We start from the raw sequence: 23,079 nt of genomic DNA, 5'->3' as shown, positions 1-23,079 counted from the left end.
CTTTAAAGGTCATCTAGTCTGCCTCCCCTGCAATAAGCAAGGACGTCTTCAACTAGATCAGGTTGCTCAGAGCCCCGTACACCCTGACCTTGAATGATTCCAGGGCTGGGGCATCTACCACCTCTCTGGGCAACATGTTTCAGTGTTTCACCACCCTCATTGTAACAACTTTCTTCCTTATATCTAGTCTAAATCTTCCCTCTTTTAGTTTAAAGCCATTACCCCTCATCCTGTCGCAACAAGCCCTGCTAAAAAGTTTGTCCCCACCTTTCATATAAGCCCACTTTAAGTACTGAAAGGCCCCAATAAGGTCTCCCTGGAGCCTTCTCTTCTGCAGGCTGAACAACCCCAGCTCTCTCAGCCTGACTTCACAGGAAAGGTGTTCCATCCCTCTGATCATTTTTGTGGCCCTCCTCTGGACCTGCTCCAACAGTTCTATGTCCTCCTTGTGCTGAGGACTCCAGAGCTGGATGCTGTACTCCAGGTGGAGTCTCACGAGAGCAGAGTAGAGGGGCAGAATCACCTCCGTCAACCTGCTGGACATGCTTCTTTTGATGCAGCCCAGGATACAGTTGGCTTTTAGTGCTGTGAGCGTGCATTGTTGGCTCATGACCAGCTTTTCATCCACCAGTACCCCCAAGTCCTTCTCGGCAGGGCTGCTCTCAATCCCTTCATCCCTCAGCCTGTATTGATATCAGGGCTTGCCCTAACCCAGGTGGCTCTGTTAAACCTCATGAGGCTCACAGAGGCCCACTTCTTAAGCTTGTCCAGGTCCCTCTGGATGGCATCCTGTCCCTCAGGCATGTCAGCAGCTTAGTGTCATCTGCAGACTTGCTGAGGGTACACTCAATCCCACTGTCTAGGTCACGCATTGAACAGTACTGATCCCAATATGGACGCCTGAGGAACACCACTTGTCACCAATCTCTATCTAGGCATTGAGCCTTTGACCACTACCTTCTGGATGTGACTATCCAATCAATTGCTTATGCACCAAACAGTCCACCCACCAAATCCATACCTCTCCAATTTAGAGAGAAGAATGTCAAAGGCCTTACAAAAGTCCAGACAGTCAACATCCATAGCTCTTCGCTTGTCCACTGATGTAGTCACTCCATCATAGAAGGCTACTAGGCCATCATGATCTGATGACCCAAATTAAAGCATCCTCCAAAATTTTGAATCACTTGAAATGGTTTGTTCTCTAGAGAGGTTTAGGAAATACAGTACAAATTCTTGCATCACACTTTCAAAAGTATTTATCATTCAATGAAAAATTAAGGTCAGTTTTTACACCATTTAGATTGGCTGAATGACCAGATGATATTAAAGCAAGTCCATGTTCAGACAGTAATTTAGAGTCAGTCTCACTTCCTATGAACTAGCAAAACACATATAATCTGTACCACATACACTACGGGGCACTAAAAAGTCTGTTTACGCTAACCCCTGGTTTCAGCCTAAGAGCTCATACCTTTCCACTTCCCTTTTCATTTGCAATAAAGCTGAATTAATATTTCTTTTATTATCAGGCAGCTGGGGCAGCTCTAGGTGAATAAGCCACTTGAGTGCCATTTCTGGAGCCATTTACTCCTTAGTTAACCCAAATTCCCAATACACACTGGGCTCTTCCAGAGTGAAGGACAAGCACTCATTATTTTATATTAAAGTAATTTAATTTTTACCATGCATACACACAGGCATGCTGACCTGATCACTGACCTACTTTGCTACTGTTAATTCTTAGAAGAAAGCATGTGCTGCATGTTTAAATGAAGATCCTGTCCATATTTATTACAAAAGCAGACGACAATAGGTTGCAGATCGCCCATTGTTTTGCTCAAAAATGCTTAGACCTAAATATGCCAGCATGCATTAAGGAGACAAAGCAAGAAGGACAGACAGTTTTTAAAATTGGCTTTAAATAACGGTTTCTCTCACAAAGCACTGAACCTATACAGGGCAGAACATTTGGAGGACAATTAGAAAAATAAACCTAAGAGGCTGTTTAAGTGCCAAAGAGCAGAAATAAAGCTGAGAGCCAGGCAAAGGATACTGCAGGCCACAGGCACCTGCGCTGGTGCGGTACCCTCCCAGCCGCTGGCCGCTCTCCGAACAGTGCCACGTGAAGTTTTTATCTTGTCCGGTGCTTAATACCCACTCCATCTCCAGGACAAACAGAATCATCATGACCCTGCTTTGATGAGCTGAAAATTAAGCAGACAGACATATAATCGCATTGTGGAGAAGAACATGGGGGCAGAGCATCACTGCAAATACCAACTTCTCCCAATTCCTCCACTCCCTACTCACCCGTTCACCCTTCCCCACAGAAGCAGCTGATGTTTAATAATACCGTTGACACGAGCTACCAGGCAAGCTTGTAAGGTCCCTGCTCTGCATGTTCATCGGTGTCACGAGAAAGAGCAGATGCAATACTTAATTCCTTCCATGTCTTTTGCAGCCATTTATCTTCTACAGTAGCACAAGTCTTCCTTCCATCATAGTATCATCACCAACAAAGCTGCCATTGTGGAAGGCACTCTGGGCTCTACTTAAACCTCTTTTGAGCTGGTTTTATGACAGCAGTGCAGATGCCTATGCTGCCACTCCTCCCGCTGTGAGGTCTGATGGATCTGGCCTGCAGATTGTGGTAGCCCAGCAGAATGAGGAGTTACAGCACAGGCACAACCCTGCACCAAAGGGAAGTTTTAGCATTGCATGTAAACTAGCTAAAAAGGAAATTAGGATGAAATAAAATATCCCCCCCAAAAAAAGATCACAGCTGGGCAAGATGAATAAAACAGCTGAAGGAATACATTTCTACTGCTACCTAAATAAAGCCATCAAAAGCTTTTCATTAAAGCAAGAGAATCCAGGCTTGTACAGACGGTTTTTTGTATGAATGACCAGTGGGCTTGGTTGTGAAGTGCTGACTGAACCGGCTTTTTAATAAAAAAAGTGGCTGGAAAGGCATGCAGAATTATTCCCAGCTGTAACTCAGCAGTGAATGCCATACTCCTCAATCTACATCCCTACTGGTTTATTACTGTTCTGAGACCCAGCAACATGTGTCACACAAAGCAGGCTGCTTGTATTTGTTTGTGTAAAAGATGATACACTGGAAAGATTAAATATCTTTGGAAGCTTAATAAACAGCCTGAAACCTCTGTTTGAAATGCAGAGGAATTCCTCAGAACAGTATGGGAAGATTGCTGCTTGCCCTATACAAATACACAGCATAGATGAGAGCTGTGTTCAAAGCCTACGAGAGGGAATGAGTTGTAGCAAAGAATAGGAGGCTTGCACAAGCTAACATTTGCCCCTGATCCACACTGCTTTTTAGACCCAGACTCCCCAAGGAGAAAAGTCAATAGATGCATTGATGCAAGTTGCCGTAACTGTGATTGGCAGCTGGACTAGTTTACAGCATCAGACTTGAACTTGAACCAGATGCTTTCACCCTTGCCCATAGAAGAGCTCAGATTTTGGCTCTTGTTTCCATACACTTTTAAACTCCATGTTTGTAATCAGAATAGAAGGATGGGGACCACCCAGGAGTCACTTGAGCTCTTTTAAACAGATCCTCTCTACTCTCCACCCTCCAGATTTCTTCTCTGGGAAGAAATTCAGTGACCCCATGGGTGACTAATGCTTGTCTTTACCTATCTGTTGGTCTCCCTGGGAGCACCTGCCCTAGCTGGTGGAGTGGTGCACTGCAGAAAGGGCCATGATGGGATGCATGCTGCTACAAGCACCTGATGGGCTCGTACACATGTACCAGGGGCTTGTGTGCACCAGCAGTGCCATAGACAGCCCCATGCACTTCCACAGGACGTGCAAAGCTAGCTGAGATCAGGCTGTTCATGGCCTGTCCAGGGATGTTGTCTCAGCACATGGCAACTGCTACTGTTAGTATCAGCCTCCCATGGTCTGAACTGGCAGTGGGGATAGCTGGCACCACCCAACTCTCCTAAATATATTATCTCCTCCTAAAACTTCTTCTAAAAGTCAGGGCCTGTAACTTTTGCTAGAAGTACTGCCTGTGGATGGTGAGGCAGCACTCTGGCAAGTAAGGAGTAGACATTAAAGAAATGTGTACATGCCAAGAGGTGGAAGGGATGTATGTGAAAGCTCTGCTTATCCTCCCTCCCCAAAAAGAGCTTTCAATTCAGCACTCTGTTACCCCCTTGCAAGTGCTGCATGTATTAGCTGGTGCCACCACACACATGCTGATGGCAGAAACATCTGAACTAAATGAAAGAGCGCAGTGGGGGTGATCTAAGTAAGCAAGGAAAGGGAGGACAAATGCAAGTAGAAAGTCACTTGTCATTTAGAGGGAATTTGACCCATGTAAGGGCTTAAAGTAGCTAAACATCAGAAGATTGGAAGTTGATAGTAGAGCAAGGAAGAGGTCTGGGCCCTAGGATTAACACAGGTTTAGGATCGTGAAACAGCAAACAAAAAGCTGGTCCTTCATCCACGGAAGGTTTGATCACCATTTGTGTGCAGAAAAAAGTGGAGCAAACACTTCCAAAGCTCCTCACTGCAACAACAGCAGGATGGAGAAGGGGGCTGGAGGGTGAATGTGGTCACAGGAGAGAAAAAGCCACAGCAAGCAGCAGGCGAGAGCAGATCTCTGTAAGCCGGCATGAGAAAAGAGCTCATGTGCAGGGGAAGATTATGTACAGCAGGTAGAGAAGCAGCAGACAGAAGAAGGGAGCGGGTCCATCTGCAGCAGGAGGGTGGGAGGGAGCAGGGGGGCTGCACTCCTGCTACGATTCTCATCATCAGGGAGCATCAGGGAGCACTGTGCAAAGAGCAAGTCGGAGAGAGGATGTGAGGGCTATGCCCACAGAAAAGCAGCTGCAGCCAGGAGGTGCACACTGAGATGCCAGTAGCCAGAGTGCAGGGGAAAAGAGGGTCCGCGCTGTGTGTAAAGGCAAAGGCCCGAGAAGCACAGCCATGCACAGTGCAGGGCAAGAGGCTGTGCTGGTAATTACAACAGTTCAACAGAACAGTTACAAAAGCAGCAGCAAACACCAAAAGAGAGGTGGAAGTTACTAGTAAGAAAGAAAAGCTTAACGTGTGTAAGAAAAGCGCAAGAGAAGAGGCTGTGCATAGGGGAAAGCAGAAGTAAGGGCATGGTGTGAGCTGGCCTGAAAGCAAGGAGGCAGGGGAACACCCCCGAAATGGGCAGGCTGCAGAAATCACGGGGCAGAAGCAAATCCTGCTTGGAAGAACAAGTGCACATTAAATAAATTTAAAAGAATAAAATTTAAAAAGCAGGAGGCTTTATATCATCCAGATGGGGTACGGACTAGAAACGTGGCCCCTGGCAAGAAGGTGCAGTTGCAAGGAGCAGGGTGGAAAAGGCTGCGCAGAGCAGGAATCAGCAACAGCCATGGGGCAGGACCAGCCTGTGAGGGACTGGAGGGGGCTGGCAGGGGCTGGAAACCGAGGCTGCCAAGGGGAGGGAAAGGTTTCTTCATCACTCCCAGAGCATCCCAACGGCACTGTTCAAACACTTGCACCACCCCTCCTCATGCACGGGAAGGAGTTTGTGCCTGTAGGAGGCCAATGCCCCATGACCCACCCCAGAGTCCTGACTAAAAGTGTCACATCCCCAATCTCTGCATTTTGATCCCTTTTGAGAAAAAGAAGATTTTGCAAGTCGAGACACAGTATCGCAGCAAAAGCTGCGCAGAGCATGGCATGCCACCTCTGCTGCCGGTGCTCAGCCACCATACAATACCGGACCTGGCCACAAACCCCCGCCAAGACCAAAGCACAGCCTATGGACATGCTGTCATCCTCTGTCACTAGCAGACCATTTGACAGGCATATTCATGGCCTTTCAAGATGCAATTAGTGTCCTTTAATCACTACAGCAGCTTCAGCTACTTATAGTAATACCTTTTTATGGGATATGACCAACAGCCAGCCAGTGGTTGGGCAAGGTGCTACTTTTAACAGCACTGCTGAACATTTACAAACAAAGCTAGCACAGGCAAAACCAGCCAGCATGGCTAAGTAAAGCTCCTTGGTAGACTAAATAAAATTATTTACTGCCCCTAAAATACCTTTAAAGAATATAAAGGCCTTATTTGATGACTTTAGACAAAAGCAAACACCCACTTTTTAAAGTAAGGCTTTTAACAAATGAACCACTAGAAGGCTACCATACTCAACAAAACTACATGATCCTTCTTAATCATGTTTTTCCTTGCCCAAAGGCTTTGTCAAGGTGCTTATTCCAACTCCTATACCTTGGCATAGCCATGTGAGGAAGCTGTACTACAGAGATGGGATTGTGGAGGAGAGTCACCCTAGACCAAGTGAGGAAGGTTCACCTCTGTTGGATCATTACATGCCTACCCAAAGGACTAAGTGGTACTTCCTTGCATATTTTCCCAGAGAACATGGTGAACACAGGGCCCTTCCCACCTATCTGTGTCCCAATAGTACTGTTGGACTCTGGTCCCAGTGACATCCCCAGTAAGCCCAGATCCAGTATCCTAGACCGAGGCAACTGTGAGGAGCACAGAAGTACCTCCTGGTGCATGGTCCAATGAAGCTGTAGGAGCCTGTGAATGACAGCAGCTCCCAGAGCATCCCACTTTCACAATGCTTCCCCAGCACCCCAGACCTCCAGTATGGGTCCAGCCAAGCCCAGGGAAGTAGCAGAGGCGGTGCTGTGCTCCCCTACTAACACACAGGGTGAGTAGTGGAGAATCAGGAAGGATGACTCTACGGATGGGGGTGGTGGGAGGCACTGTGCTGTGGAGCAGTGGGTAGCCTCAGGTCACCTGGGTGCTGCAAACAGCAGGGAATCTCTACTTTGTTTTTGTCCCTTGCACCATCAAAAATCTGCCCCCTGAAATTGCCACTTGGGACTTTGAGTGACAATTTCCAGTGGAGCTGAGGCAAGCTGAGATTGTCCCTGGGTTACTGTAACCCACTCAGTGCCACGTCATTTCTGGTCTGGACAGAGGAGCAGCCCAGAGGGGTATGTGTAGCTCAGCGTGGGTTGCCAGCACTGCTGGTAAGTTGGGCAGAGCGTGTCTTCATGCAGAAGCTCTCCTTCATCCCCATGTCCTGCTTGGATGTTATGGCAGCTGTCAACTGCTGTTGCAGGGAAAGTTTCCTGTCTTGTTCCTTGTGTAGCAATGAACTGGGACCTGTCTTTCCCCATCTCAGGTCACCATCTCCATTTGTAGCACTAACAGTGGTCTGTCTTTCCTAAGCCAGCAGTGGGGGGAGAAAAAAGAAAAGAAAAAAAAAAAGCATCTCCACATCTCCAACAGTACCTGAGGGCGTATTTTTCCAAAAGCAAACTTTTGCCCATGTGACCAGCAACTTGCAGAAAGCAGAACACTAGTCCTAATGCTTATTTAACCCTTGCACAGACACCCCTATACACATGTATTTGGGGGATCCCAGCAGCCTGGGATCACCACGCTTTCTTTCTGCTCCCAAAACTAGGTCACTCGCACACTGTCACTACTTTTTAAATTAGCAAAAGACAGTTTTCATCAGCTTAAACGAGGAAAAGACCAAACATCAAACTCTGGAAGTGAGGGAGAAAAATTGGACAGGGGGGCCGTGCCCCTGAGGGACACAGCAGGAGCGAGCATCGCACGCACTGGCTGCAGTGCCTGAAGGCAGACACCATCCACTGTCAGCAACCGCCATGGTTTGGGCTAGAACAGAAATGATGCTTATTCTGAGCACAAGTACTGCTTCTCTTGCCCTAAAATAAGTCCATGGCTTTCAGATAAAATCATCTAACACATCATCTTAGTGTCCTGGCACAAAACAACCAGAACTGACCTTCCCACGCTGAGACAGGCAGTCTAGGAAGGAGGCAACTCCAGTTGGGACTGTGGTCAGTTGCACCACCTCTCTACTGATGTTCGTGGACCCTCATTAGAGTCCTCCGTTTCCGACATTTGGGGAATGCCATCTGAACTCTTGGGGTTCTCCCACAGAACAACCCATGGAGGTTCTCCATGGCATTTTCCTATCCAAAGGCCTCCTCCAATGCTCTGCAGCAGCAGCACATCTGGCACACTGCAGCAGATGGGCATGAGAACAGCCTCTGTTTTCCTTGTTTGTTTGTTTGTTTGTTTTTTTTTTAATTTTATGTAAGGGTGCTCCCCAGGCCTTGGGTGGGCTACCACAGTGTCCTGGTTTCAGACAGGAAAGAGTTAATTTTCTTTCTAGTGATTGCTGTGAAAGGAATGTCAATAATACCTATTGCTTTTAGTTTTTGCTAAGTAATGTTTACGCTATTCAAGGACTTTTTTCAGCTTCCCATAGAAGCATAGACAGAACTACAGAACAGTCAATGAAATATTCCATACCATAGATGTCATGCTTGGTATATAAGTGGGGGTTAGCCAGGGAGCGGGAACCCAAGATCACTGCTCCAGATGGTGCCAATTCACTGGTGGTGAGAGTGACCTATGTCATTATTATTATTGTTATTATTCTAGTTGTCTGTTGGGGTTAAACCACCACACAGTCAACTGCCTATTCTGCTATACTGAGAAGATATATGTTCCCTCCTTCCAAATTTTTCAGCCTTTTCCCTGAAGAGCTTGGCAAGAAAGGTGGTCTCATGCACATGCTGTTCTGCGTATGCAAAAGAAAAGACTTCAGCACACACTGTCTAGGCTGTGATTAGCCTGCAAGATTGAATCCAAGCATGCAAATGGATGAGCTAATAAGAAAGGGGGATAGAGAACAGTCAGTAGGACTTTTCAGTGCAACAAGCCTTAAATATGAAATGTAGCTGTGTCGAACTTCTGTGATTGTGGAGCAATCACAAATTTCGATACTAAAGATTTGTACAGTCAGACTGCAGCAAACTTACTTAATATTCACATACATATTTTATCATCATTGGACATTTTCCTTTAGTTTTTACAAGCCAGGAAAAAATGCAGGCATTCTAGCTTAATTTTACAACACACCAGGCATTCATGAAACAGCTGATGTAAACCACTCAAAAGTCGATGCATGTTAGCAATGCTCTGCAAAAATCAAGATTCTCTTCATACCTTAAAATATAAATGTTACAAAGTGATCCCCAGAGCCTCCATTTAGAGATTTAAATTGTACTTTCAAGGTATAAAACTCAAAATATATGAGTAAATACATATTTTAAGATGTATGTGACAAATCTCAAGCCAACATGTCAGAGGCTTCTATATAGAAACATAACACTTAGCATATAATGATATGCTACCATATAATATCAAACCACCTCTTAGTCTAACAGCAAAAGAGGTATAAGAATAAATTGTTGCATGCATTTGTTACTTTTACAAGAACGCCTGTCCCAAGTGCAGTGTCCTTTAGAGTTGTTACAAGGATAAATAGCTAAGTTTCTTAAAACATCACATTAGTGAATATCAGAATATAATTAGAAAAGGTATGGATTAGCATTTCTTAACCTTTTACTGTGACAGGTATTCACTGATAATCTTGAGTTTACTGAAGCTGACAGTTATTGAAATAGACCCAGACTAACCCCAAAAGTTGCAGTCCTAAATGCCTCAGCCCTAAAAGGCGGGTTAGTCTCCTAAATTGTTTAATTAGATACACTGGATTACTAAAGATTAAAAATTAATACTCCCCCAAATGTGGTCTGGACAGTTTGCTGTCTAGAATGATATTCCAAAGGAATGTTTAAAAGGAAAAACAGAACATGAAACAGGTCTTTAAAATCTCAGAACAAAGCACATTATTGATCTATTGCTAAAACCAGCATTTACATTAGTTTTTGTTTATTTTTTTTTTTTTTAAATCAATCATTGTAAAGGAGACTTCTCTCCATTCACAATCCTAAAGAGAACATTAACAAAAATTAATGACAATACAAACCAATTAACATGGAACACGGTTCTTACCCTGGTAATTTTTCACTAGTGTCATCTTATTGTAATCTTCTGATAAAATGAATTCCTGAGGGAGGGGAAAGAAAAAACAAAAGAAACAGTGCTTAGAGACATAGAGTGTTTGAGAGTGTTTTTATTTGAATTCGTTACCAAGGTAAGCTCTGCCTTGTTTGCAACCACAGCCCTGTCTATAGTTTTGCTAATTATGAGTACCTCCATCTAAAAAAGTAAATTATTTCACTTTTTGAAGCTGCCTAATGAACAACATCATGAGTGCTTCTGAACAGAATGGTGGACAGAAAAGAGGGACTACTAAAAAAGAAGTCAAAAAAGCTGACAGAAATGAGGTGAGGTACCGCAAAATGAGACCTGAGATCTGGCCCGTAGCAAACAGCTATTGCTCAGGATTGCCTGGGCAGAAACCGGTTACGTGTGCACACGCGAACGTGTGCGGATACACAGGTATCCATGCATGTGCATACACTACACCCACACGTGGTGTGACCGAGCCCGAGGGCTTGCTCCTGCGGCCAGGGAAGAGCACACCTACGAGGACAGGCTCTGCAGCCCTGCTGCCTTGGTGCTGCTGTTTAACCACCGATACGGCTTTTGCACGAGGGAATGATGAAAACAGCAGCAAAGAGTCTGCATGGCAGCCTTGGCTCCTGGAAAAAAACTATGCGGTTCAACTGACTGAGCACCTGGATGTCCCTGCCGCTCGTTTTGAAGATGAGACGTTGCTTAAAGCAGGGGAAACGGAGCGGCCACAACAAAACTCCTGCAACACCTCTCTGGAGGAAACACCCAGGCAAAGGGGTAGGCTCTGCAGCACCGCTGCACAAATTAGCTTTTAAACTGCTGTCAGGTACCTACATGTGCGCACAACGTACTCAGAGAAACACAAAGGAAAAACAAGGAGTGTAAAAACACATCATATTAATAATTTATAGCAAATTACGCAGAAACTCCCCGAATCACAGAAACTTCCCTAATCTACCTTGGGGACAGAAGAAGTAAAACCTAACTCATTTAATCTGGAAATAGGGGGAAAATAAGAGAAGCATTATAAACAAAAGATAAGCTAAATTTCAAAGCATACAGTTGTGAAATATTCATATATAAGCACTGCCAAAACCACTGTGCAACAGTAGAGAAGACTGGACTTCAGGAGCCTACAGACTATAGTTAAGGCAAACCAAATGCTTAGCGCAAAAGAGCATGAGAAGACATTCTAACCACCAAAAAGCCGGTATTTACCCCCAGTTTCCAAACAAGAATGGAAAAAAAATAATAGTCACTCTGCATCTTCTGTGGGGTCACTGTAGATAATCTGCATGGCTCTCCAGCACCAGAATTACCCTAACACATTATATCTACTGCTTGGCACCAAGGTGGAGATGCTGCAATACGCATCTGTGGAACATCTACAGATGCCAGCTTCCAGGAAAACAACTGTGCATGTGTTGAGGTAGCTATGTATTTTGCTGTTTCTGGGTTTCTGTTCCTAAGTTAGTTATAAATATACTCTCTTAAATTGCTCTGCTTCATCTTCCTCTCCTTAATCTCCTCCACCTCCCATTGGCTTTCCCCTGGCAGCTGAGAACCACAGTGGGGAGTGTTATTTAAACAGCAGTAACAAATCAATTAAGTCAACTGGATTTCTACACCAGGGTCACCTTAACTCTACAAACCACAGAACATTGAAAATCTGCTATACCTCCCTAGCTACTTACAGGGGAAGTGGTTTTCATTAACCACTGCCTGAAGAATGCTAAACCACCACATGAAATGCTTCACTACAAAGCCTACTTGAAGCAAGGCCCTTTGCTTTGAATGTTAAATTTCTGCTGTCATTACCTAAGGAGAAACAGCTTCAATTGCTGCAACACGTGGTGGGAGAATATGTCTGCCTTTCCCACCAATTTGGCTGTCCTAGCACTGATCCCAGCTTTCACTGAGATGGCACACAGATGCTGGTGACTTCAGGTGGGATGAAGAGCGTGATGTGCATTCTCATTTTCCTTTGATAAAGTTGATGTGGCCATTCTGCCCCATGTGGGACTGAACAGTCCCACAGTTTCAGTGGAAGACTTTGAAAAGGCTTTTGAGTCTCTCCATTATAATACAGTGAATCAAACTCAAGTGCAGTTCATCAGGTTTACGCAAGTATTGATTAGCTGTGTATGTTTTAATACAAACCACAGCTGTGTACTGTTAATATACTGCTCCATCCAAAGAGATAAACACAGTACAAAATAAACACAGTTCCATTAACCTGAATACTGGATACAATTTTTTCTTTTTTTTTTTTCCCCTGAAGACTTCTTGCTTCTCATTTTCTCCTTTGAAAGCATAGGATAATTTGCGACGCATTTTCTTGTTTTGCATTTTCTATTCTTTCTCCAGGTCTTCTACTCCCTGTTCCCCTTTACACTATCACATGTTCTTCCATTACACTCATTCCCCTCTCCCTCTCAAGGCCAAATGTATTAGTTGCGTCAATAGACAGGTATTTAGCACAGGGCACCTTGCTCAAGAAATTCATGCCCTATTGCACATACATTGTGCCATCTGCACTACAAAAACACCGACCACATCTCTTTAACATTGTACTAGCAGAAACTGGTGGTTTTTTTTTATCCTTCCATACATAGATGTTTTGCTCCTCTCAGAGCTGCTGATGCTCAGTTCTCATTAGGCAGCTTTTTGGCTCTCCTTAATGAGCTAGAAAGGCTGGGGTCACCCACACAGCTCAGTCGCTGCTTGTTAACAGAACAGAGAAAGATTTCCAATTCCTGTGCAAGCCCTTTTGCACAGGAGGGGCTGGGATATATCAAAGCCCTTGAGATGGCAAAACCAAAACTCCTCCTTGCGGGGATTAAAAACATTTTTTTCTGGCAAGATCACTCTCTGCTCTTCAGAGGGTTGTTTGTTTTTTTTTTTTTCAGAACTACTTTACTACCTTTTTTGATAACTAACATTTTCAGTATGGCAGTCTTGGCTGTTTCAGGTAATCTTATTATTATAACAGTGACTTGGTACCATGAAAGCCTTCATAAAGCAGAAATCTTGACCATCTGAAAAGACTGTCCAACCTAAAGCTCACTGTTGTATGAAGACTCAACTATAACTTCATGGAGCACACCTCCTTCATGCTGAAACACATATACCCACCACAAATGTCTCTTGAGCCCAAGACCTCTGTAAATCCTCACCCTGGAAATATTATTAGCATCTTGTTTCAAATTACTCTTGTTAAGGCAAACAAAACCCATACTCAGGTGTGTGCCATTTCAGAGTCCTTGACCATGGGGCTGCCTGACATGACCTCAGGTCTAAGGAAGACTCATGCTTTTCCAGAGCTGCAGGTGGATGCCAACTGATGTATCCCCAAATAGCACTACAGACCTCTGCTTAGGCAACTGAATCAACTTCTGAGAGGAGTTAAAAATCTTTATTTATTAGTTAGGTGTTATCCATTCACTATCTAGTTCCCACCCCAGGGAATTTACAGTTTGTACTCTGATAGGTGACATCGTTTTGACAGCACATTGCAGATCTCCTTAAAGGCTTGACTTTGCCCTGTTATCACAAGTGACCAACAGCACTCTCACCATGTCTTCCAGAGAACAACCAACCTGCTTCAGAAATGGAATAGAAGACTCTTAAATCTACTGTCAGACTTTACATCTATGTCTGTTGCAAAGACAGCTCTAAAAAACAACTACAGTACTTTCAGTTTATAAAGTATAAAAACTAGGAGAGGACAGAAACTATCACATAGTTTTGTTGAAGTTAAAAATAGCAAAATTCCCACAGTGGCAGAGGGGAAGGGTGCACAACAGCAGGTAGAGTCTGACTCAGTTTCAGGTATTCAAAGTCCTATTTATGGCTAAACATGTAGACACCTGCAAGATCAAATGATGTGGAAGATGAATCTATCTTAATAAGTGCCATTCCCAAGGAAGAATACTGAAGGGGTTATTCTGGCACCCTGTTTTCTTTGTGGCCCTGCTTGAAGTGTGCAACAGCTTCGTCTAGACACAAGCATGGTCAGCAAAAAAAGATCAATTTAATTTAGCTTCAACTACCTAAAAACTAAATCCCATATTTAAATCTCCCCAGAAATGGGCAGAGAGATTTTTGCCGTTCTAAGACAGTTTCTTAGGGTAAGTAACATGGGTATCTCCAAAGGCAATTCACCTCTCCTCTACTAGCCGCAGAACCTAATGATTAACTTTATCTAGGAAGTTAAGTTTCAGATGGATGAAATTAGGTGACAAGTCTCATCTTGGCTGTGGAAGTCTTGTCTATTGCAAATAATAGACCTTTCCTCTGTTTCTTCTTGTTGTGGGATCTTGAGAGACTTGCACCCATTAAAGCATGTTTTTCTCCACTTCAGAGCAAGGAATTTATGACCATAATAAAGTCTTTTGGCTTCCAAAAGGGACCTCAGGCAGTCCCTAAGAGTATATATAGTAACAAAAATACCATTACTTCTCAGAAAAGGTTTGCAAAGTGTAAAAAAAAAAAAAAAACAACATAGAAACTTTTTTTTCTTTAGTACCACTGCTCTTCAAGCAAGATGCTAGACAATCTTTTGCTCAAGAGAATGGTCTAGTGTCCTGCACAAATGTTTGTGCAGCCTTCGTGTTGAGAAGTTACAAAAGGTCACAAATGATCTCTTCATCTTTGTAGAAGTAAAAATTGTCACCCTGTTTCACAAGGAAAGGTGGCTATACAAACTCACCTCATGGTGGCTTTGCTGGAACATCTTTCTTTGACAATAGGATTGCTGCCTGTCCTTCTCAAAATGCACCATACACATTTCTGAGGTGCCAGGCTTATAACCAAAATCCATACAGTTTACAAAAATTTCACGCAAAACAAAAAAGGCAGTTCCATTTTCTTATCCCCATTTACATCTGAAAGTCAAAGCAGTACTTCCTTGCACTGCAAAAAGATTGTTTTGAGACTGTGTGACACTCTCATGAGTATTATATCAGCTTATCGCCCTTGCCAGGAGTCCTTTCCTTCTACAAAAAGTGAAGACAGAGTATAATTTTCAGCATTTCATTTTCGTCCTGCACCCAGCGTACACAAGAGTGCTGGGTGTTACCAGAAGTGCTACCATGGAACAGCTGACTAATTCCCAAATATTTCAAGCTGCTCAAGTAAATTGCCTGTACTTTCTCTTTGAGGACCACACAGTTAAAATTAAGGGCACTAAGGTCACCTTGTTGCAGTAAGTTCTCTTATTTTGTGGTCAGTGTGTGCTGCTTGTGTACTCCTGTGCTAAACTGATCATCATAGATGTACCCAGGAAGGAAAACTTATCCTTTCCTCCAGAAGGTAGTTGTAACTTACTTCCAAGAACCTGGGGATTTTCTCTAACACCCCAGTATTGCTGGGACTCGAATATGGGGCTACCCTTGCTCTTCTTCCATTCCCACCTCCACCACTTCTTGTAGCACATTACAGTGGTGGCTTCTCTTACAAGCCTTAGGTTTGCTACACAGGGAAACATTTCATCACGTGTGGAAGTTTGTGGAGAGCATATTCTGCACAATCTTCTACCACACAACCGCCTGCAGCTACAGGGGACTAAATCAACCAACACAGAAAAGGCCTTCCCTCCTCCTAAGTACTTGTATCCGGAAGACTGGGGAAAAAAAAGTCCAGCTTAGCAACAAACAGAATCTCTCTCAGACGCGGCAATATATACCTATAAGTACCCAAAGTCACAAGTTGGTTTATCACCCTCATATCTCATGCACCTTCAGAATGGAAAACATTTGACCCCATTCACACTCAAGCACCCTCTGACTCTTCAAGGCAAAATGCCCCGAAGACAAAGGACACATCTCTTCTATCACGCTGGAGTATTTAAATACCTTATTTACAGCCCTCACATTCTTTCACATTCTTCAAAGGCCTGGTGAAAATAAAAGTATCTAGTAGGACTGGCAAATCACAGCTATTTCAGAGAGTGGGAAGGAGGGAATTTCAAAGGTGCAGGGAATTCTCTGGCAGCTGTCTCATCTCCTAGATACAAAATGAGAAATCTCCAACAGGCACAGAAAAATCTCTACTACTGGCCATTAATAGCTTTATAGGGCAAAACCTTCACATCTTTGATACAGCTCACAGGCAACAGCTAAAAGGGTCACACAGCCTTTCCCAAATACCATCTTGGCTTTAGTGCAGACAGCTGCCCTTATGTCAACCTGCAAACACTCATTCAGTTATAAAGCCTGTAAGGCAGAGACAATAGCAGTAAAAATCTGAAATGATGGTAAAATGACCTTAAACTGGAAGAAGAGTCTATTGATGAGGCATAGGTGAAAAATACCTCTCTGACCCATAACCCTTCCACAAAGTGATATAGCTCTTTATTCATCATCCCACAAGAAAAATCCAATGAATAAGGTCAACTGCTACCCTCTGTTCCAGATCTCTCTTAAATGTTAATGAACCAAATCTTTCAGCAACAGCACTGACAGTTAGGAGCCACTCCTCTGAAGGAAGTGAGAGGAAAACAAAATCTGAACCCTGAAGTTTGGAAAAGCAGCTAGATATGGAGCAGAAATCCACTTTCTACCTCTCACCTCTCAGAAAATTATTTTCCCCCTCTTAATAGTTGCTTTCAGAAAACTTTGGTATGGTATGATTAACAAGGCGCTCAAATTTAATAAAACAACAGCTGGTTTTCTAAGTTGTTATTTTTTTAAAGATATGCAAATTGAGACAGTTTGTTTAATTGCCTAATAAATATTGTAAACCCCACTCAATCTCTTTGTGGCAGTTGGAATTAAATTTGTAATAACGTGCCATTTTCTACACTATAGCTTCAGTTCCACTAGCAGTAAAAAGTCTCTTTCCCAAACACTAACAAAAATATCCTCACCGCAACATCACACATATACTTCTCAAAAGGGAAGCATTTCAACTAGAAATCTTTGGATGTACTTACTGAGATTGTACCATTGTCTAGACCTATGGACAGCCTTCTGGTTTCCGGGTTAAAAGACATGCATGAACATGGAGCTGAAAAAAATGAACATGTTGATGAAGTTAACAAAACTGTGATTCTCATTTTCTTGAAGTTCTGGAAAGCCTAAAACTAGCTAACATGCTTTATGATGCTGTTCAGCATTTTGCCCCTTCCAATAGACAAGCATTAAAAAAAAAAACCAAAAAAAAAAACAAAACCCTAAGCAGTGTTCTTGCAATTCATTCAACCCTATCCTATTAGGACATGGAACAATGGCTATTTCTTGCTCCAGCTCCTTCATTTTTTCTTACTAGTTATCTGAAAACAGGCATGTCATACAAGAGCAGTGGTGGTGTTTTGATATGAGGCACCTGACATTTCAGTATAAATCTGAGAGATTACTTAGCTGAATAATTTAGTTTTTTACATTTGCCTGAACTTTACTGACAATAAAAGAAAACACTGTATTGTGTCAGAGGCTTGCATCCTATACCTGCAGTAAGAAAGTTAACCTGTAGGAGTCAACATATCAGCCAATATTAAGGACTGTGAGTCCAACTGTCCCACAGACAACACTACGATGGTATCACACACTATGGCCAAAATAAAAGACTACTGAAAACTAGTCATTGTTATATTGTATCACTATTACTCTAATAAACATCAGGATAGGCTCTTAAATTGCACACAAGTCAGTCATACTATGTTCCCTCAAGGATCTGGCAAGGTTCACGTCAAGGGTAAAACCAGAATTTTCTTGCAATAATTCAAAAGCTATGCTTGGTTTAATTGAGAAATTGAAGTTGCATTCAGAAGACAGGGATTATTTTTACTGCTAAACACAGCAGCATGCAGCTGGGAGTCCTGCTGTCCCAACAGAAACCTTCAGGAATCATTTTTTCAGCAGCAATTGCCAACTGCAGCTAGGGGCAGGCATTCTTACTTCTTTGATGGCAACAAGAGTGTTTTTAAAACCATATTCTTGTGGCAAATACAGTGTACAGTCAGATGTTCTTTTAGCTCTGCTTCCTCCCCCCTCCCCCCCCCTTTTTAGTTTTTAGTCTCCATTGTGATTACTTGCAGTGGTTTCTTCTCTTGCAGTACTGTCTATCTGGTTTATTCTCAATTTGTGTGATGTCTCACCTAAGATTAAACAGTCGATAGCTCAGCAAGTCTTCCTCGATAGTTTAGCTGGCAGCAAAGCTATACGAAGAACAGGAAAGTCTATGTTGACTGTTGATCAAAACTTGTTCTACCTTCTGTATTGACTTCCCCTTGAAACATTTCCTAAAGGACAACCAACTGCAAGCAGAAAACCTACCAGATCCACATCCAGGCAGACACCTCGATTTATTTCTTTCCTGGAAGGGCTAACTGAATTAAATCAAAGAAAAGGCTTCAGTTCAAGGAAACTGCCAGAAGGGACACACTTAAATTAGGGCTACCAACAGTGACAAAACTGCTTTTTCCTATACCTCACCCTCAGAATAAGCAAATTCGAATCATGCCGGCGGATGGTGGTGCATTACTATGCACCTAGAGGCTTCTAGGGTTGGAGCAGGATGAGACAGTTGTGAGAAAAACAAACGGGGGGGGGGGGGGGGGGGGGGGGGAAGGCAATTCTAGGCAGAATAAACATCAAATCCTTTTAAAGGCACTTAATGCCAGAACGGGCATATTCTACTTATCAGCTTTCAAATGCTAGACACTGCATACAATGAAAGAGTTACTAGTAACTCTGAAGGCAATAAACAGCTTGCAGAGAAAAAGTTCCGGGTAAATTAGCTATTTGAAGTATGTTTTTCCCAAACAGCCTGAAACACTTCAGACTCAAAAGGTACAAGAAACTGCTTGACACAGGCCGATTACAAAAAAATCACTTCTAAATTCCAGACCCGTGTGTACACAGCTATAGCAGTGTAAAGATACTTACTTTGCTATAACTGTTTTCCTAAGGGAATTCTTCAGTAACATGTGCTCTTGGAAAAATCATTATGTCAGAACAAAAATTATGTCCACACTAGCTACGCTAATGTAGTTAAAGTGATGCCAGTTGTACCAAGACTGCAGCATCTTATGCTTTAGTGAAAATAAGATGACATTCAGATACTTAAACACAGACTCATTAGGGGGGAGGGGAAGAAAAAAAAAAACAACCAAACCAAACCAAACCCGCACAAACCCTAAGCTTCTGATATGTTTAAGATCCTTTTAAAATAACAGCCAGGAAAAATAACAACGCTCTGAAGTACTTAGCTATGATTTGGATTTCAGACTGGAAAAGATTGATCTGAACTACTACAGAGGGACAGGCAGGATATTACTGATGCAGAAGTCTGACTGTAGTTTTTATCTTAAATACAGGGCAAATACACACTGATTTTAGCTTCTGGAAAATGAGTTATGGAGGAAAAGCCCAATTACATATTTCATGCTCTTGACAGTGTGTCACCTCTATTAGAGGCTGACAGAAGTAGAAGAGAGATACAAACTTTGTACCTGCAGTTTCAAGAACCTCCCTTTGAAGTGCCTGAAAGTGGCATAGTTGAAGACCCAAGGAGCATGTTTTGCTTTGAAGTATTTTAACCCTCCTGTTCAAAGCATAGTGTTAGCTAGAAAAAACATCATAAGACAGACAGTGTATTATCTGCCTCAAAGACTGGATATGGACACTCCACTGTTCCTCACTACAAAAAATCCTTTACTCCATTCCACATCTGTGAGAGGTTTATGGTTGGGTGGGTTTGGGTCTTTTTGGGTGGCTTTTTTTTTTTTTTCCAAAGCTTACTTATCTTGACTACAATTCCTTTCCCTTTCATAAATTTGTGTCTACTGAGTTTTCTCCTGTACAGACACTGCCCAGAAGTCACACATCTAACCATGGTACACATCTATAATCTGTGTTGCACGTGTGTAACCAAGGGTACACATCCAACCATGAGGAGGGTTAACCTGCTCGTCAGAGGTCTGTTAATACAAATGTTGAGACAAAGCTGGCTGGCATGAAGAAGACCTGTAAGCTAGGTTTCCAGCTTACCTAGTTTGCCTTACTGATGATATAACAGTGTGTATAACACCTCTAGGCTATAAGAAAGAAAGAGCTGTGGGAGATGATCAAAAATGTGGCCACCGTGTTGTCCAGAATTTTCCAGCCACAGAAACACCCATAGGCAGTGCATAAAACTTCAAAACTGGGGAAATCCCACCTCTTAACAGCAGCAAGTGTCCCTACCCAGAAGGGATCTACACTCTTGATTTTTTTTCCAGGTATTTAACGGGTTTCATGTTCAGAATTCACTGACGGCCCTATTTGGGTGCAGAGCTTGACCAAAGCACGTGGCTGACTTGGCCCAACTCCTCATCCTCCTCATCTCCTGGAGTACACAGGGTGCAAATTCAGTTATTAAGGCTACCTGATATTAAATCATAAAAGGGTGTGGGTCATGTACCACCATAACCAAAGTCACAAGTCATGCTTGCTAAGCAGCACAAAGGCACCATCGTGCCTACTACATTTTTACACAGAGAACCTCTGGGCAGTTGTTCTCTAGACAACAAAAAACAATGTGAATCTAAAAAGGTGTTCCACACAGAAACAGACAGAATGATCATTTCAAGTTAAGTATAGACTTGTGCAGAAGTTGACTCAGAGCCCTTCCTACAATTTCCTAGCTTAAAGCCATGGCTGATAACAATGTAATTGGCATTGCTCCAGTTGTTAATTATACCTGATCATTCTTGAAATTGGTGAGTAACACAGCATAATTTTAATATCTCATGGCTCAAAAGCTTACCAGCCTTCTAAGTGAAGGAGCAGTATCAGGTGTTCAAATTTATGAAGGAGGATTAAAATAGTCCCCTTTCAATGGATCTGCATCTACTCCATCACTTCCAGCAAAGCTGTTATTTCTGGCAATAATGCATCCTTGCTAAGACCAGCGGAGGTCCTAACAAGATTTTAAAATGCAAATGTATGCAAAAACTTCACATGGAAAAAGAGAAGTATCATTGCCAAACTGCTAAAATAGCCGTTTCATAACAGTTTGACTGGGGAAAGCAAAGCAATCAGGACAGGTCAAGGGAACTCAGGCCACTGCCAGTGATTGTGACAGAGCTCCACAGACTGCCACATCATTAGCTGATTTGCAATACCTTTTTGTGCAAAATATTGAGCAGAACAGTACCCATGAGGCTTGACATACTCTTATGAGCTAGTCCACCAAAGAAAGAGATCCTCCTCTCTACCAAACAAAGGCTTTCTCAGAGCAGGCAGTCAAACACCATGGCCACTCTAGGGTCCCAAGCTGATGTTGTTGTGGTGTTAAAATTTATATCTATTAAATATTTTACGTATCATGGAAACAGATGTCTCTTCCAAATCTAGCCATCTTAGCTTAAAATAACTTTCTCCAGTAAGAACACCTCAATGAGACTTAATACATACTCCAAAATCTGTGAATTTAAGGTCAGCTTCATAAGCTTTCCACAGACAAGATAACCCAGCACATCTGAAGCTGATTGAGGAGATCAGCATACCCCTGCTGCTGCTGACCTGCAGAGTTATACTCCTGCAGTCAACCACAGGGGTTATGACAGAGCTAGGGCTGGGATTTCTTCAACTGTCTCTTGGAGAAAACAGACACTGATCTGCAGTTTCTTTTAAAGCATGAACACTCTCTTTGGGAGAGGAGACATACATACTGGAGGGATCCATCAGAGAGATTTGGTTTTCCACATTTGATTGTAGGGGTGAAATGATTCTACTTCTTCAATGGAAGAGCTGCCTTCCCTGCCTAGTATCCTCTATATCATATTAGCTGCTGCAGGATATTAAGTTCTTATCAAATAAAACCATTTACCATTGAACTCTAATGGACTAACCACATGTAGTAGGAAGGGCAGAGTGATTTATACTGGAGACTTACAAAAGCTTTATGGACTCCATTAGTGACAGAATGTAAGACTACGTTTCGAGCTCCCACATTTTTTAATCTATGTTCGCATTAAATGCTCATCCCTTGCCAGCATATCTGTATCCTTTTGCTGCTGTAATCCCTGATGCCTCGCATTAGCATGCAACTTGGCAAAGCTTCACAGAAACCAAGAGGATTGTTCAAGAATGATATTTAACATAGAATGGTAAGTTTGCAAATGGTCATCAACATGAAGCTTCATCAAAATCAGAAAAGCCATTTTGCAAATACACAGTAGATAGCAAACATCTCCTTATACTTACATGGCATTGCATGGTATATGCTGGGCCAGTACTGCCCACTGTCTCTTTTCAGCCAGACACGAACTGTTCTACAAAAGAAAAAAACATAACACACACGTCAGGAAGAATGAAAAAGTGACCATGAACAAAACCAAAGTGGTGACGATGGATGCACAAGACCTTCTTCAAAATTAAATTATTTTGCTGAGAGGGAAAATAAACATGCAAACTCTTACAGAAGCCTTTTAACCTCAGATTAACCTCTGTAAGATGATGAGGGCAGCCCATTCCTTGATTTCACGTAGTACTCAACATCTGGGCTGAACACATCACAACAGTATTTGGAAACTGCTATGGCTTTTTGTTCTTTGCCTTTCCCAAGGACTAGAACACCACTGCTCTTTCAATGCCTCAGGTGAGGATTTGGGACACCCTAGGTAGCCCAGGAACTCACACCTGTACTGGCCCATCCAGTCCCCCTCAGAAGCCTTCCCTCTGCTCGCAGGGTAGGCCTCGGTCCATCTGCTGCCTGTTGTTTTGTTGTTGTGCTTCAGGAAAACTTCTAAGCAAAGGAGATTTTTAGCTTCTCTTTACTAAGATTATGTCCATTTGTACCAACAATGAGCTGTTCAGCTTCAGGAACTTCCCTTCTCTTCAGTGTACTCAGAGTGCTATCACATGCCCACTGAGCATCAGGCTGACAAAGCCAAACTCTTATCCTTCTTTGAAGAGGATGTCCTAGGCAACAGGCAACCTGGCAGTCCTTGTCTGTCCCATCAGTTTGGAGCTGCTGTCCTTGAATAAAGGCACCTAGAACCACACAGTGCTCCATGCCTCTCCACAAACACATCAGTGATTTCCTCTCTGCTAGAAGATCTTCCAAATGTATCTCAGGATTACTTTTGCTTTCTCATAATCATATCATACTGGCAGCTCCCTGTCACTCAATCCATGACCTTCACACA

The 23,079-nt window shown here is 42.9% G+C and overlaps 1 protein-coding gene across 1 annotated transcript in view; it reads right to left on the bottom strand.

Moving 5' to 3' along the window:
* Positions 1 to 23,079, bottom strand: part of WDFY2 (WD repeat and FYVE domain containing 2) — a 68,110-nt gene that overhangs the window by 10,970 nt on the left and 34,061 nt on the right. The window contains exons 2-5 of the mRNA XM_082498378.1: positions 22,136 to 22,203; positions 16,879 to 16,952; positions 9,918 to 9,972; positions 2,057 to 2,207 (exon numbers count right to left, since the gene is read on the bottom strand). Of these exons, the coding sequence (XP_082354504.1) occupies positions 2,057 to 2,207; positions 9,918 to 9,972; positions 16,879 to 16,952; positions 22,136 to 22,203 (348 nt within the window). The remainder of the gene's footprint in view (positions 1 to 2,056; positions 2,208 to 9,917; positions 9,973 to 16,878; positions 16,953 to 22,135; positions 22,204 to 23,079) is intronic.

The sequence above is a fragment of the Vanellus vanellus genome, assembly GCF_965231255.1.
Source record: "Vanellus vanellus genome assembly, chromosome: 1".
Lineage (NCBI taxonomy): Eukaryota > Metazoa > Chordata > Aves > Charadriiformes > Charadriidae > Vanellus > Vanellus vanellus.
The sequence above is the reverse complement of the archived record's forward strand: the minus strand, read 5'-3'. Positions and strand labels throughout refer to the sequence as shown.